The 17,075-nt window shown below is 46.2% G+C and overlaps 1 protein-coding gene across 1 annotated transcript in view; it reads left to right on the forward strand.

Moving 5' to 3' along the window:
* Nucleotides 1-17,075, forward strand: part of LOC109904369 (Krueppel-like factor 7) — a 73,032-nt gene that overhangs the window by 42,873 nt on the left and 13,084 nt on the right. Inside the window, exons 2-3 of the mRNA XM_031796390.1 lie at nucleotides 10,699-11,341; nucleotides 16,138-16,261. Of these exons, the coding sequence (XP_031652250.1) occupies nucleotides 10,699-11,341; nucleotides 16,138-16,261 (767 nt within the window). The remainder of the gene's footprint in view (nucleotides 1-10,698; nucleotides 11,342-16,137; nucleotides 16,262-17,075) is intronic.

Below are 17,075 nucleotides of genomic sequence, written 5' to 3' on the forward strand. Positions count from 1 at the left end.
TGTAGCCATGAAGTGCTTTGAAAGGCTGGTCATGGCTCACATCAACACCATCATCCCGGAAAACCTAGACCCACTCCAATTCGCATACCACCCCAACAGATCTAGATCGGCATCGCAGATTAATTAGGGACAATTTCACATTTTCATAGCAATCGGTAATCTGCAGCAAGGAGCCAAGGTAAGTTGCTAGCTAGCATTAAACGTATCTTAGAAAAAACTATCAATCTTCACACGAGTTAACTACACACTGTTGATGATATTACTAGGTTATCTAGCTTGTCCTGCGTTGCATTTAATCAATGCGGTGCCTGTGAATTTATCATCAAATAACAGCCTACTTCGCCAAACGGGGGATGATTTAACAAAAGCGCATTTGCAATTGTTGCATGAATGTACCTAACCGTAAACATCAATGCCTTTCTTAAAATCAATACACAGAAGTATGTATTTTTAAACCTGCATATTTAGTTAAAAGAAATTCATGTTAGCAGGCAATATTAACTAGGGAAATTGTGTCACTTCTCTTGTGTTCCTTGCACGCAGAGTCAGGGTATATGCAACAGTTTGGTCCGCCTGGCTCATTGCGAACTAATTTGACAGAAATGTACATAATTATGAACATAACCTTGAAGATTGTGCTATGTGACAGCAATATTTAGACTTATATTTAGACGAAACGGTTCCGTATTTCACTGAAAGAATAAACATTTTGTTTTCAAAATGATTGTTTCCAGATTTGACCATGTTAATGGCACGTATTTCTGTGTTTATTATATTATAATTAAGTCTATGATTTGATATATGATAGAGCAGTCTGACTGAGCGGTGGTAGGCAACAGCAGGCTCGTAAGCATTCATTCAAACTTTACTGCTTTTGCCAGCAGCTCTAAGCAATGCTTGATTCACAGCGCTCTTTATGACTTCAAGCCTATTAACTCCTGAGATTAGTCTGGCAATACTAAAGTGCCTATTAGAACATCCAATAGTCAAAGGTATATGAAATACAAATGGTATAGAGAGAAATAGTTGACGCGTCATAATTCCTGTAATAACTACAACCTAAAACTTCTTAACTGGGAATATTGAAAAACTGAGAATATTGAACCAGCTTTCATATGTCCTGAGCAAGGAACATAAACGTTAGCTTTTTTACATGGCACATATTGCACTTTTACTTTCTTCTCCAACACTGTGTTTTTGCAGTTTTTAAACCAAATTGAGCATGTTTCATTATTTATTTGAGACTAGATAGGTTTTATGTATGTATTATATTAAGTTAAAATAAGTGTTCGTTGTTCATTCAGTATTGTTGTAATTGTCATTATTACAAATATATATATATATATATATACAAATCGGCCGATTAATCGATATCGGCATTTTTGAGCCTCCAATAATCGGTATCGGCGTTGAAAATCATAATCGGTCGACCTCTAGTGAGAATGCTGTTTATTGGCTACAGCTCAGCTTTCAACACCATAGTGCCCACAAATCTCATCCCTAATTACCCTGGGACTAAACACCTCCCTCTCCAACTGGATCCTGGACTTTCTGACAGGCCACATCCAGGTGGTAAGAGTAAGCAACAACACATCTGCCACGCTGATCCTCAACACTGGGGCCCCTCAGGGGTGCGTGCTCAGTCCCCTCCTGTACTCCCTGTTCACCCACGACTGTGTGGACAAGCACGACTCCAACACCATCATTAAGTTTGCTGACGACACAACAGACAATGATGAGACAGCCTATAAGGAGGAGGTCAGAGACCTGGCAGTGTGGTGCCAGAACAACAACCTCTCCCTCATTGTGAACAAGACAAGGGAACTGATCGTGGACTACAGGAAAAGGAGGGTCGAACGGGCCCCCATTAACATCAACGGGGCTGTAGTGGAGCGGGTCGAGAGTTTCAAGGTCCTTGGTGTCCACATCACCAACGATCTATCATGGTCCAAACAAACAAAGGCAGTCGTGAAGAGGGCATGCCAACACCATTTCCCCCTCAGGAGACTGAAAAGATTTGGCATGGGTCCCCAGATCCTCAAAACGTTCTCCCGCTTCACCAATGAGAGCATCCTGTCCGGTTTCATCACCGCCTGGTATGGCAACTGCTTGGCATCTGACCATAATATGCTACAGAGGGTAGTGCGTACGGCCCAGTACATCACTTGGGCCAAGCTTCCTGCCATCCAGGACCTATATACTAGGCGCTGTCAGAGGAAGGACCAAAAAATTGTGAAAGACTCCAGTCACCCAAGTCATAGACTGTTCTCTCTGCTACAATACGGCAAGTGGTACCGGAACAAAAGGCTCCTTAACAGCCTCTACTCCCAAGCCATAAGACTCCTGAACAGCCTCTACTCCCAAGCCATAAGACTCCTTAACAGCCTCTACTCCCAAGCCATAAGACTCCTTAACAGCCTCTACTCCCAAGCCATAAGACTCCTGAACAGCCTCTACTCCCAAGCCATAAGACTCCTTAACAGCCTCTACTCCCAAGCCATAAGACTCCTTAACAGCCTCTACTCCCAAGCCATAAGACTCCTGAACAGCTAATCAATGGCTACCAGGACTATTTGCATTGACCCCCCCCCCTTTGTTTTTACACTGCTGCTACTCACTGTTTATTATCTATACATAGTCACTTTACCACTACCTACATGTACATATTACCTAGACTCATTATTGTTATTTGATTGTCTTTTTATTTTATCTTTTACTTTCGTTTATTTAGTAAATATTTTCTTAACTGTATTTCATGAACTGCATTGTTGGTTAGAGCCTGTAAGTAAGCATTTCCCTGTATGGTCAACACCTTTTGTAATTGGCGAATGTGACAAATAAAATTTGATTTGATTTGATGACCCCTCCACTGTCACTCTCCCCAGCATCACAGACACACATACATCACATCTCACACACATCACATCTCACACACATCATCAAACAGCAGGCAAGAGCCATACCGCTGGTCGTCAGGCAGGGCCAAGACAAGCCACACTCCCACTCCTACTCACACTCACACACACAGGCGCTCCATAGTAAACCAATCTCCTGCTAGAGAAGGAGAGGGGAGGGAGGGTAACAAATCCATGAAATCCTTTCAGAGACGGTGTGGGCTCCAGACCAGATGACTGGGATGTTATGCTGCTACAATGATGCTCTAAATGTCATTGGGACAGATAGCATCTACCTCTTACTGGCAGAGTAAAGCGCTTTCCCTCCCTCTACCCTTTCTCTGTGTCTTTCTCTATCCTTCCACCCTCTTTTCTCACTCTCTCCCTCCCTCCATCTCTCTCTATCCACCCTTTCCCTGTCCCATTTCTCCCTCTCCCTCTTTATATATCTCCCTCTGTCTTAGTAAAGATGGACAGAGGTCTCTGATGAGGTTAGATCATTTTGTGGAATAGAGGATGGGAGAAGGTAAAGCGATAGAGATTTGAAACGTCTCCTGTGTTGATGGCAAGCATCTGTCACTCCTCCCATCCTCCCGCCCTGATAGCGCTCCTCTCCCCTGACAGGCAGGGCTGCCTCAGCCTCAGTAATTGTGGTGTCGTTACAGAGCTAATGGTGCAGCAGGTACCGCAGGCTCCCACAGAAACACTCAAACCCCTCCTAACGCTTTCCCTAACGCTCCCGACAAAATAAACAGCAATGAATCAATTGTGCAGTCCCAATTTTACAGAGGAATGGTTATGATGTTCGGAGCGTGTGTGTGTGTGTGTGTGTGTGTGTGTGTGTGTGTGTGTGTGTGTTGGGAGGGGGTGGATAATAGCTGTGGCGAAGTTACAGCACCCTGGGTTATTGTTATGAACACCAGAGGGGAGGGGAGATGGCCCGTTACGGACAGACTCCATTCCGGCTCATTGAGAACAGCCAGTTGCACTGAGGGCTGTATGACACAGTACAGGCCAAATAGAAGAAGGGGGTTGAGGGGACAAACTGTATTCTCTGAGATGGCACCTCTCTCTAAGTTATACAGCATAGCCCCTCAAGGCACAATGAGGAGGTTTTCTGCAGTGAAATCAAAACTCTTGGCACGTAGGCTACCAGTCTCTGCACACACACTCTCTCTCTCTTATACATACACAGATGAAAACACACACACACACACACAGGCTACCCATCAGCAAATTAGCTGAATAAAGAGTATCTCTTCGCTGGGTCGTTTGAGTGGCTAATTACTCATCAACGCATGCTGTGTAGGGAGAGAGAGAAGAGAGAGAGGGGAGAGAGGGAGAGGGGAGAGCCAGAGAAGAAAGAGAGAAAAGAGAGCGAGAGAAGAGAGAGAGAGAGGAGAGCAGAGAATAGAGAGAGAGAATAGAGAGAGAAAAGCGGAGGAGAGAAGAGAGAGAGAGGAGAGCAGAGAATAGAGAGAGAGAAAAGCGGAGGAGAGAAGAGAGAGAGGAGAGCAGAGAATAGAGAGAGAGAGAGAATAGAGAGAGAGAAAAGCGGAGGAGAGAGATCAGTTTAGCATCAATAGATAGAGCTTCAAACAGCATCAGATGAAAGCCAAAGCTTTAATTAAAACCTATTTGTATGAGAGAGATTTGAACCCCAAAATGGAGGGGAGAGAGAACATAAATACACACTTTCCTAGATGCAGGAATGAGATCATATGAAGCCATTAGTTTAGATGATGTGCTGACTTTATAATGCCCGAGCAGGGTGCCAAGCGCTGGTGTAGCTCACACACCCCCTCAGCCCCCACAAGGCAGGGGGCCCACAAGTTACGCCACTGGTGCCAAGACATTGAGAGTAACCAAGTCGGATATTGCTGGGGTTGCGTCCCAAATGGCACCCTATTCCCTATATACTGAGCTACTTTTGACCAGAGCCCTATGGATAGTCTTCCAATGAACGCATTATAAAGGGAATAGGGTGCGATTTGGGTCAGACTGCTGATAATTTCCCCTTTGTGTCTAGTTGGAGTCCAGCTGGATGGTGTAATAACAGTTAGCTGTAGATGTAGCGATGGCTGTGGTCCTCTCTGGTCTCTTTGTCTGACAGACAGAGGCTCTTAGCTGGGTGTGAACCCCTTCGGCTCAGCATCTATTATTGATGGACACACACACAGTTTGATACACACACTGTGACACACATACATTGTGGCACGCACACACGCACACGCACAATAATATATGCCATTTAGCAGATGCTTTTATCCAAAGCGGCTTACAAATCTAAGCCTAGCATCAAGGCTCTCTCTCTGGTGGAGTCCAGGCTCACAGAGGGAGAACTGTCTTTACTGTAGCTGTGGGAGCTATGGCCCAGTCACAGTGTGAGAGGGGAGAAAACATAGACCCACATTCAATAGACTTTTAACAGGCGCTTCATATAAAACGAATGTTAACAGGAAAAATGTAGTCCCCACGCTGCTATTCTCCAGTGGTGTAAAGTACTTAAGTAAAAAATACTTTCAAGTACTACTTATTAAGTCGTTTTTTGTAGTATCTGTACTTTACTTTACTAGTTATATTTTTGACAACTTTTACTCTTACTCCACCACATTCCTAAAGAGAATGATGTACTTTTTACTCCATACATTTTCCCTAACACTCAAAAGTGCTAGTTACATTTTGAATGCTTAGCAGGACAGGAAAATTGTCTAATTCACACACTTATCAAGAGAACATCCCTGGTCATCCCATCTGCCTCTTATCTGGTGGACTCACTAAACACATGCTTCGTTTGTAAATTATGTCCTAATTGAAGCGTGCCCCTGGCTATCCGTGAAAAAATAAAAAACTAGGAAATGTGTCCAGCTGCTTTGCTTAATATAAGGAATTTAAATCATTTATACTTTTACTTTTGATACTTAAGTACATTTTAGCAATTACATTTACTTTTGATACTTAAGTATATTTAAAACCAAATACTTTTACTCAAGTAGTATTTTACTGGGTGACTCACTTTTCTATTAAGGTATGTGTACTTTTACTCAAGTATGACAATTGGGTACTTTTCCCACCACTTATTCTCCTGTAGTGTATTTAACTATTAACAACAATTCATCCCCATGTCAGTGTGACCAGATAAAACCTCCAACTATATTGTTGTTCTATGTGTACTGTATTATATCGTATTGTATATGCTTTAGGTGGTAGCTTAATCTTTTAGGGGGTGATTACTCACACACACACAACCTCTGGTCATTGTATTTCCTCTGACTGGTGTTTTCGGAGAATACTGTATGTGACTAATGGAGCCTTGTAAAACATGGCACACCTACTTAACATAACATTGTCACTGTTAAAAGGGATAGTGTGACATTTTGGCAATTAAGCCTCTCCGTGCAGGATGTGTCTGTGTGCAGTTTGAAGGTAGTTTCTGGAGCCATTGCTAACTAGCGTTAGAGCAATGACTGGAAGTCTAAAGAGACAGTTAGCATACTTCTCAGCAATTTCTACAACAATATAGCCTATACCTAACCACCCACTTTATTCTCCCAATAAACAGTCTTATAATGATTGATCCACTTCCATATGAATCTTATTATATTAGATCTATATATTTTTACACTCTTAAGAAAAAAAAGGTGCTATCTAGAACCTAAAAGGGGTATTCAGCTGTTCCCATAGGAGAACCCTTTGATGAACCATTTTGATTCCAGGTAGAACCCTTTTGGTTCCAAGTAGAACAATTTTGGGTTCCATGTAGAACCCTTTCCACAGAGGGTTCTGCAGGGAACCCAAAATGGTCATATCTGGAACCAAAAAAGGTTATATCTGGGACAGCCGCAGTAGTAGTAGTTTTGGAATTGTTAGGTTAGATTACTCATTGGTTATTACTACATTGTCGGAACTAGAAGCACAAGCATTTCGCTACACTCGCATTAACATCTGCTAACCATGTGTATGTGACAAATACATTTGATTCGATTTGATTTGAACCCTTTTGGTACACTTTTTTAAGGAGTGTATAGTGCTATGAATGCTCAGCCTGGTTTAGTACGTGGCAATGCAGGGTTTAATGTCCTTTGAGCAGCAGTACAGTATGATATGACCTTTATCCATATGTTGTGGGACGGAACTGGGGAATGGAGGTGACTGAGCCCCCTCTACTCACACGAGCTGCCAAAGCAATGAGCCAGCATGCTCCCACACTGCACTGATCTATCCCCCTGCAGGGTGTGTGTGTGTGTGTGTGTGTGTGTGTGTGTGTGTGTGTGTGTGTGTGTGTGTGTGTGTGTGTGTGTGTGTGTGTGTGTGTGTGTGTGTGTGTGTGTGTGTGTGTGTGTGTGTGTGTGTGTGTGTGTGTGCGTGCGTGCGTGTGTGTGTGTATATGTGTGTATATGTGTGTATATGTGTGCATATGTGTGTGTGCATATGTGTCAGAATGTGTGTGTGTGTTACCTTTCCTATCGCATGTGAAAAAAACGTAAAGGTCATACATGAAATGTAATAGGTAGTGTATTCTCCTACTGGACACGCCTACTGGCGTGTGATATCACCTCCCCCTGTCCAGCCCCTGAGGTGTGTGCCACTGACCATACTGTGGGCCTAGTCACAGTTGAGGATAATATGTACTCAGAAGGCAGCACAATGTTTAAAGAGCTATTCCAACGGACTCAATGGTCATTTGGCAAGCAGGGCCATGGCTAGGCCTACCTGCAGTGTTGCTTTTACCATGCATTAGTGATGATTGATCCAATTAAAATACAATAAATACAATGGCCCTCCTTGGCCGTGCTTGACTGCAGATTGTATTACACTAGAATTACCAAGAAAGAATCAAAGTGTTCACAAATCATAGCAAGGAGCTGGTCAAGGGAATGGCCCAAAGCCTTGTCTTAGCACAACTGTTAGGCAGTGTTAACAAAGGACTTATTTAGTGCGTCGTCGCACTATATCTACACAATGCTTATCAGACTAAATGAGTTTGAAACATTCACATCCCCGAGGAAATCTCTTTGATATATGCTCATACGCAAATGAAAAAAGAAGACATTCTTCTAAAACAGAAGTAAAACTAGCAAAGCAAAGCTTATCAGATGCCCAACAAAAATATGTCACGGTGGTGGGGGGGGGGGCCTGACTATAAACACAGGGGAACAGAGCAGCCTACAAGTGCTGCATGCCTTTAGATACATCGTGTCACAGTGTTTCTGTAGTTAAGATAATAGGTAAGGCAGCTATAATTTGCACTGATGACACGGATTAAAGTGCTGGAAGGTTTGACTCCATTCCGGTGCTCTGCTCCCCTCTCCCTCTGCCCAAGTGTTTTAGCTGTGACATGCCAAACGGAACAATCTAATATCTAAACTGACCACTGTGACTGCACAACAGTATTGTAGAACCAGTATGAAGAATGTGCACTCAGCACAGTTAGTGAGCCGTGCTCTTCTCTCTCTCTCTCTCTCTCTCTCTCTCTCTCTCTCTCTCTCTCTCTCTCTCTCTCTCTCTCTCTCTCTTTCTTCCCCTCATGGCAAGGCATTGCTCATTCTAATGAAGCCCTAGCAGAAAAGAAACACAAGAGAGATAGAGAGAGTGATTGTGTGTGTGTGTTTTAAAGATGAGATTTTCTGGTAGGGTATGGTTTAAGAGAGAGGTGAGGGAACAGCCTAAATAGAACAACCTTTCTGCTGAGTGTTTGGTATACTGTGTCCTCTCTGCACATACCTGTATCCCTATATCTCTCCCTCTCTCTGCACATATCCCTATATCTCTCCCTCTCTCTGCACATATCCCTATATCTCTCCCTCTCTCTCTCCCTCTCTCTCTGCATGTATCCCTATATATCTCCCTCTCCCTCTCCCTCTCTCCCTGCATGTATCCCTATATCTCTCCCTCTCTCTGCACATATCCCTATATCTCTCCCTCTCTCTCTCCCTCTCTCACTGCATGTATCCCTATATCTCTCCCTCTCTCTCTCCCTCTCTCTCTCTCTCCCTCTCTCTCTCTCTCCCTCTCTCTGCACATATCCCTATATCTCTCCCTCTCTCTCTCCCTCTCTCTCTGCACATATCCCTATATCTCTCCCTCTCTCTCTCCCTCTCTCTCTGCACATATCCCTATATCTCTCCCTCTCTCTCTCTCCCTCTCTCTCCACATGTATCCCTATATCTCTCCCTCTCTCTCTCCCTCTCTCTCTGTATGTGTCCCTATAGCTCTCCTCTCTCTCTGCATGTATCCCTATATCTCTCCCTCTCTCTGCACATATCCCTATATCTCTCCCTCTCTCTCTCCCTCTCTCTCTGCACATATCCCTATATCTCTCCCTCTCTCTGCACATATCCCTATATCTCTCCCTCTCTCTCTCCCTCTCACTGCACATGTCAAAATATCTCTCCCTCTCTCTCTCCCTCTCTCTGCACATGTCAAAATATCTCTCCCTCTCTCTCCCTCTCTCTCTGCACATATCCCTATATCTCTCCCTCTCTCTCTGCACATATCCCTATATCTCTCCCTCTCTCTGTACATATCCCTATATCTCTCCCTCTCTCTGTACATATCCCTATATCTGTCCCTCTCTCTCTGCACATATCCCTATATCTCTCCCTCTCTCTCTCCCTCTCTCTCTGCACATATCCCTATATCTCTCCCTCTCTCTCTCCCTCTCTCTCTGCACATATCCCTATATCTCTCCCTCTCTCTCTGCACATATCCCTATATCTCTCCCTCTCTCTCTGCACATATCCCTATATCTCTCCCTCTCTCTGCACATATCCCTATATCTCTCCCTCCCTCTCTCTCTCCCTCTCTCTCTACACATATCCCTATATCTCTCCCTCTCTCTCTCCCTCTCTCTCTGCATGTATCCCTATATCTCTCCCTCTCTCTCTCCCTCTCTCTCTGCACATATCCCTATATCTCTCCTTCTCTCTCTCCCTCTCTCTCTGCATGTATCCCTATATCTCTCCCTCTCTCTCTCCCTCTCTCTCTGCACATATCCCTATATCTCTCCCTCCCTCTCTCTCTCCCTCTCTCTCTGCACATATCCCTATATCTCTCCCTCTCTCTCTCCCTCTCTCTCTGCATGTATCCCTATATCTCTCCCTCTCTCTCTCCCTCTCTCTCTGCATGTATCCCCCTCCCTTCCCGCCCTTCCTCTTTCTCATGATAAAAATTCCATGGCTGGTTAATTTCTCTCCCTTGTAAAGGTGAGTGGAGGGAAAGAGTAAGGCCAGCACAGTTCATTCAGAGAATAATCCCCCTCTCTGGGCTCAGCTCGGAGCCGGTGACATGGTCAACACTGGAGAGGCTAGACCACTGGACCATACTGGGTAGAGGGGATGATAGGATGCTCAGATTATGATGATGTGTGATGGTGGTTAGATTAGCAGAGCTGGATATAAATCTAGTCTTTTATGATATAGAGTGTGTGGCTGTGTCAGAGTGTTTGATTTCTGCTGAATCACTGACTGGTTATCATACACTCTTAGAAAAAAAGGATGCTAATCTAGAACCAAAAAGGGTTATCCTTTTGGGAACCATTTTGGAACCCTTTTTTCTAAGAGTGTATATGGTTGATATGATCAGTTGTTTCATGTGAGGCTAATCAAATCGGTACTTTTGTATGAGGTCTGAAACAGTATGTATTGATTAGAGATGAGTGTCCCTGTCTCTGACTGAGTGTCTGGAGTTGGAGCGGTACCTGCAGACAGAGCCCAAGCGTCTCTGAATAATATGTGTAGATTAGGGATGAGTGTTCTCTCCTCTACTGTTCCTGTTTCTGACCGTGTCTCTCTCACCCTTACAGACGTGTCTGGAGTTGGAGCGGTACCTGCAGACAGAACCCAAGCGTCTATCAGAGCTGTTTGACGAGGAGCTCGACTGTCTCCTGACGCCCACCTTCATGCAGGGTGCTGACAGTGATGAGGACCTGATGGACCCCCTGGACCCCCTCCTCCCCAGCCTCCCCGACCAGCCCAGCCCCCCTCCCCTCCTCGTCTCCCTTCCCAAGGTGCTACAGGCCTCACAGCCCCACAACACCAAGGCCTCCGGAAAAGAGTCTGGAGCGAAGACCACCAAGGAGGGGGTCAACGGGGTCAACGCTGCTCAGCTGAGTGCCGTCACCTCCCTCACACCACCCTCCTCGCCTGAGCTGGGCCGCCACCTGGTCAAGCCCATGCAGACGCTCACCGCCACGGCCGACGGCACGCTCACTCTCAAACTGGTGGCCAAGAAGGTTGGTCTGAATGCGGCCAAGCTGGTGGCCACACACTCCACTCTACCCTCGCCGCCCAGCAGGGGGGGGCACAGTGACAGCGAGCAGGGGGCTGGGTCGCTGGGGGGAGATATCCCAGAGAACAAGAAGAGGGTCCATCGCTGTCAGTTCAACGGCTGCAGGAAGGTTTACACCAAGAGTTCCCACCTGAAGGCCCACCAGAGGACACACACAGGTGAGACAGAACCTAGGCCTGACCATAACTATGGGCCATGCATCATGCACCATGCAATCAATCAACTGTATTTCTAAAGCCCTTTTTACATCAGCAGTTGTCACAAAGTGCTTAGACAGAAACCCAGCCTAAAACCCCAAAGAGCAAGCAATGCAGATGTAGAAACGCGGTGGCTAGTAAAAACTCCCTAGAAAGGCTGGAACCTAGGAAGAAACCTAGAGAGGAACTCTCATGCTCTGAGAGGTGGCCCGGGTGGAGATTACAAGGTTACACAGCCAATAAGGCCAGGTCATGCACTAAACACACTGCCTGAAAACACACTGTCTAACCTGACCAAGGACCATGCATCTACAATTATACAGGTGCACCATGCACCTAACACAAGACCCTGGGAGAATATAGGTTTAGGTTTCAACTCTGCCTGAACACATCTTCTGTTTCAGTATAAGTGCTCAGCTTGATATGTGTGAGTGCAAAGATTGCAATCCAGTGTGGAGAAGTAGAACACAGAAGCAGTCTTGATCTATCGCTCTATATCCCCCTGTGAGATCCTTCCACAACGGGCTGAAAATACATAGGTCTTAGCTATGCAGTGCAGCCTCTCTCTCTCTCTCTCTCTCTCTCATTCACCTCAGTGACTCTGAGTCTCTTACTGAAAGCAGTCCAGTCTCTCCGTCCACAAGCTGCTAGCGGTGGGAGTGGTACGGTAATTGCCAATGGATTGATAGACTGACAGGTCTAAATGGCTAATTCAGCCATGTCTACTGCAGCCTGGAGTATCTCACCACCACTGGCCTCCCAGTGAACCTCGGAGAGAGAGAGAGAGAGAGAGAGAGAGAGAGAGAGAGAGAGGAGTGTTGGCATCAGGTTAGCGCTAGCCGTAGCGTTAGCATCAGTGTTAGCGACGCTAATCCTTTCCTGAGGCCTGCTGTTGACTCGGCAGGTTTCACCGCTGCCACTAGAGCGCTAGCGATGCTAATCACCAGCGAGCTGATGCAAGCCATTCATTCGCCCCCTCCTTCTCCCACACCCCAAAAATTGAGAGGAGGGAAAGGGGGGAAAAAGAGAAGGGTAGAAGAGAAAACAACACCCTTAAGACATGCTGCAGCATGCTGCTGTGTAGCCCCAGCCCCGATATGTTCATTACAAGACAAGAGCAGCACAGTACAGTAATTAGCCTAATCCTTCTGTTTTGGTTATTATGTCCATACATCAGTGACACACAGGGAGGGAGATTAAGATTAGTGCAGGATTTAAGGGGGGCCCTTGCTTCATGAGGATGACATGCTCCTGGATGGCCCCATCAATAACAGTTGGTAAGGAAATACACAGCCTTTCACTGAGGTTTAATAACCATAGAATTAGAATGACTAGAATAACTATAGAATTAGAATGACTAGAATAACTATAGAATTAGAATGACTAAAACGAATGTTCATTCTAGTGATTCTAATTCTATAGGTTGAACATTGTTCTAGAATGTGAGCAGTCAGAACAGAAACCCACCCACTATTTTCCTATCTTCACTCCTCTGGTGTTGGGAATGGATTCTTTGTTTTAGGGAGACGGGAGCTGCTGCATGGATGGAACTCTAGGAAATGTGAAATGGGCCATAATTGTCTGAGTCAGTCTGTTTGTCTGTCTGCTGTAACTTCAGCTGAGAGATCATAATAGGCTCTACACTCTATCTCCAGTTGGCTAAGGAAATGTAATTAACTGCAGCACACAGGCACCTGTGATGCTGATGGGAGGGAGAGGTGGGTGATGAGATGGGGGGGGGGGGGGGGGTGCGTTGCTAGGAGACCATATCAGAACAGGCGAGAGGAGAGTTTGTAAATGGCTGATTATTTGCAGCTCCTGGTATCAGTCTCAGCCTGTTTTAACACAGTGCTGCCCATTCCAACTACCCCTGCCCCTAACACCACCCAACCCCCAAATACACTCTCCCCCACCCCCCAAAAAAGCTACCACCCACCTCAACCTGCTCCCTTTTTTGGGGTTTGGGTTGCCTGGCAACTGTATTACACTCATCCAGAGCAGAGCCATAATTGGCTGGTGGCGCTGAGTGTCCATGACTGGCGGATTCAGGCGGCTGCACGCATCTCTCTCTTTCTGTCTTACTCGCTCTCTTTCTGTCTCTCTCACACAAACTCTCTCTCTCTCTGTTTTACTCTCTCTCTTTCTGTCTCTCTCACACAAATTCTCTCTCTCTCTCTCTCTCTCTCTCTCTCTTTCTTACTCTCTCTCTCTTTCTGTCTCTCTCACACAAACTCTCTCTCTCTCTCTCTGTCTTACTCGCTCTCTTTCTGTCTCTCTCACACAAACTCTCTCTCTCTCTCGGCCGGTTGCTAGGCGACTCCATCATGCATCCTCGCCTCGGCAAGTTATAATTGGCTGGCGTAGTTGCCGTGATGGTGGGTCCAAGCCGACCCTGCTTCATTCTGTCAAGTCTGGAGAGGGGGAGGGAGGTATAGGGAGGGGGGGGGGGTTAATGCAAAGAGGAGGAGCTGATGGTAGTGGAGAGGAGGGGGAGCTTTGGCCAATTACTGAGGAAGGGGTGTGAAATGTTTGCTGTCTTGCACCTGTGGCCTCAAGACTCCAAAATGACTGAGTGGTCCTTGAAGCCAGCCTGCCTCCATCCCTGCCTGACTGTCTGCCTCCCTGCCTGCCTCCCTGTCTGCCTGCCTGCCTTCATCCCTGCCTGTCTGTCTGCCTGCCTAACAGGCTCTCATGACAAGGCAACACTGTCTGGGGATGTCATCTGCTACAGGTTTTACACAGTGGGGGAGAATGAGCAAATAAAAAGCCTCAGGTCTTTTGGCAAAATGTTTATGAGTGTATCAAGGGGCAAAGGCAGACAGATGTTCAGAATGTGTTGCATTCATGTGTTCACCCCAGAGGTAGACGAGTGTTATATGGAGTGTGTTGAGTGGAATCTGGCTGTAAAGTGGTGTTTGCTGATACAGTGCTGAGGTGTTGCCTTCTCCCTGGCTATCTCCGAAATAGCACCCTTTTCCCTATATAGTGCACTACGCATAGGGCTCTGATCAAAAGTATACAATATATAGGGAATAGGGTGCCATTCTGGATGCACACTCTCTCTCTAACAGAGGCCAGTACTGGGTCATTATACAGTACCCAAAATGCCCTCTGCTGATTTGAATAATATTCAAAACACGGAAAGAAAAGCACAGCAAGTGATCCTGAGGTGTTTCTGCAATCTGTCACACTACCACAATCTCACCACAGACAATGGATCAAATAAGAAAAAGGAAACAGAATAAGAAAAGATCATGTGAAATAAACCGGGATTGGAGGTATCATTCACAGACCATTTGCCTTTTCTCTTCCCTCTCATCTTACAACATGGACGATGGGGGGAGTGGGGGGATGAAGGGGTGAAATCGAGGAGATGAGGGGAGGTGCGTTGCATCATCTCACATCACTCAGTCCTCTCCTCCTCCGCCACGTCATCCTTTACTTTCCGTTGCATCACCGTGGTCTCCGCAGATTCCACATCGCTCTGAGATTATGTCAAACAAAACCACGTCATCCTTTACCGTCTACTGCTGGGGTCACCTCCAATATACTTTTGCCAATGAAATCACTGATATTCTTCTGCTAATCAACACTTCTTGTAGCAGGTTTTTTGTAGCAGAATAAATTACTTGAATCAACAAGTCCTGTGGAGTACCATCCCCATCATTCACCCCTCCACGCACAGCCTCTCTGACCCTACGGGTACCGTCCGTTATCCTCACCCTCTGCACCCTCTGTCTTCCACTGTCGCCTGTGATTTGGACGTACTGCTGGTGTACTGTTTGATACGCTTAGATTTCACTCTAATGGTACTTTAGTCTAGTTAGGAAGATTGGTGGACACGGTGATATGGGAAGACGGTCGCAGCTGGCTGACTGGAAGTACGGTATTACTTCCCATTAAGACCCTAATTATCGTTACCACTCCCAGATCTGAATCAACCAGAGCAGCAGCGCTCGGCAGCACCGGGGCGGGTGGTTCCCCCTCTACCCACCCCAAAACCCTCCCCAGATTCAGCCCCCTCCCACCTTCCACCAGCCAGGTCCAGGCCCATCCGAACACAACCTGGTCCTCAGGGTACGGGCACCCACCCCCCCGCAACCCAAAAAGTAAAAGAACCCCCTGCCGGAGGGCCTTTCTATCAGGGAGATACAACTACAGCTTGTGAACAATAGATATCTCCCTCTCCCATCTGTTCAACTGGAGAAAAACTTCATTTGAATTTCAGATCTCTCCACAGGGGGTCCAAGGGGGAAGAGGAGCGGCGTGGGCGGGGAGGGGAGGGGAGAAAACTGTTTAATTTTTCCGGGTGATTTTAGTTTTAGGATTATGAATTAACACGGCATCTCTGAAAGAATTTGTTTAGCGAGCTCTGGGAGTCTATGATTGGTTGATGCAAAACCCTTGGTGTGTAGTACTGGGTTGGGTAACACAGGTACATTAACTAGTTAGTAGGATCGCACACTGGGTAACAGCAGCAAATGAGTTGGGAGAATCTCATCTCACACAGGTGATGATGTAGCACACTCAGGTGTGTCAATCATACAGACAACACCCATTTACTTATCAGTAGCCTACATGTCATTTAGACAACTGCACAATTGTGTTCCATTACAGTATAACTACACAGGTGTTGTATAAGAGCAACTTAATGGTATCCACTATTGCTACCACAAAAACAGAAAGTCAATGTAACTGCAAAAGTAATCATCCCCCCCCCCCCCCCCCCCCCCACCTCTGTCTGTCTGTCTTGTCAGGTGAGAAACCGTACAAGTGCTCCTGGGAGGGCTGTGAGTGGCGTTTCGCCCGGAGCGACGAGCTGACGAGGCACTACCGCAAACACACCGGGGCCAAGCCCTTCAAGTGTACCCACTGCGACAGGTAAGTACCACATCCATTACATACACACACAAGCACACACGTCACTGACCCAGTAGAGAAGATATGACAACGTGGCTCTCGCACGATCCATCACATGCACACGTGTATGTTGAAACAAACGATCTCTCACATTGAACAGTATTGATGTTGGAAGGAGAGACGAGATGAATTACTCCAATAGAATGCAAAGTACTTTGAGTACTTACTGTAATGTCCCCTTGGACAGCCCCAGTCCCAGTAGCAGCGCTCCCTCATTCTCTGTCTTCATCATGTGCATAGCAGCACTCTAGTCTACAGACGGGCTCTCCTCTCCTCCCTGGCAGCTAGCAGTTAGCACAGGCTCTGCTCCAGTCTCTGCTGAATAACTCAGTCACAGGCCAGTCCTGTGATGCCCATTACCAAATGACGACTGTGAATAGGCCATTCTCACAAGCCACTCTCCCCTGCTCCCCCTATAGCCCCAGCCAGGCTGCTGATGGCACTCACATTCAAAAAAGTGAGATGGTTATGTAATAGAATAAAACATTTACTTGAGAGAGAGAGACAGAGAGACAGAGAGACAGAGAGAGAGAGAGAGAGAGAGAGAGACAGAGAGACAGAGAGAGAGAGAGAGAGGAGAGACAGAGAGACAGAGACAGAGACAGAGAGACAGAGAACAGAGAGACAGAGAGACAGAGAGAGAGAGAGAGAGAGAGAGAGAGAGAGAGAGAGAGAGAGAGAGAGAGAGAGAGAGAGACAGAGAGACAGAGAGAGAGAGAGAGAGAGAGAGAGAGAGACAGAGAGAGAGATAGAGAAGAAAGAGAGAGAGAGAGAG

Source organism: Oncorhynchus kisutch, linkage group LG2, assembly GCF_002021735.2.
Source record: "Oncorhynchus kisutch isolate 150728-3 linkage group LG2, Okis_V2, whole genome shotgun sequence".
Lineage (NCBI taxonomy): Eukaryota > Metazoa > Chordata > Actinopteri > Salmoniformes > Salmonidae > Oncorhynchus > Oncorhynchus kisutch.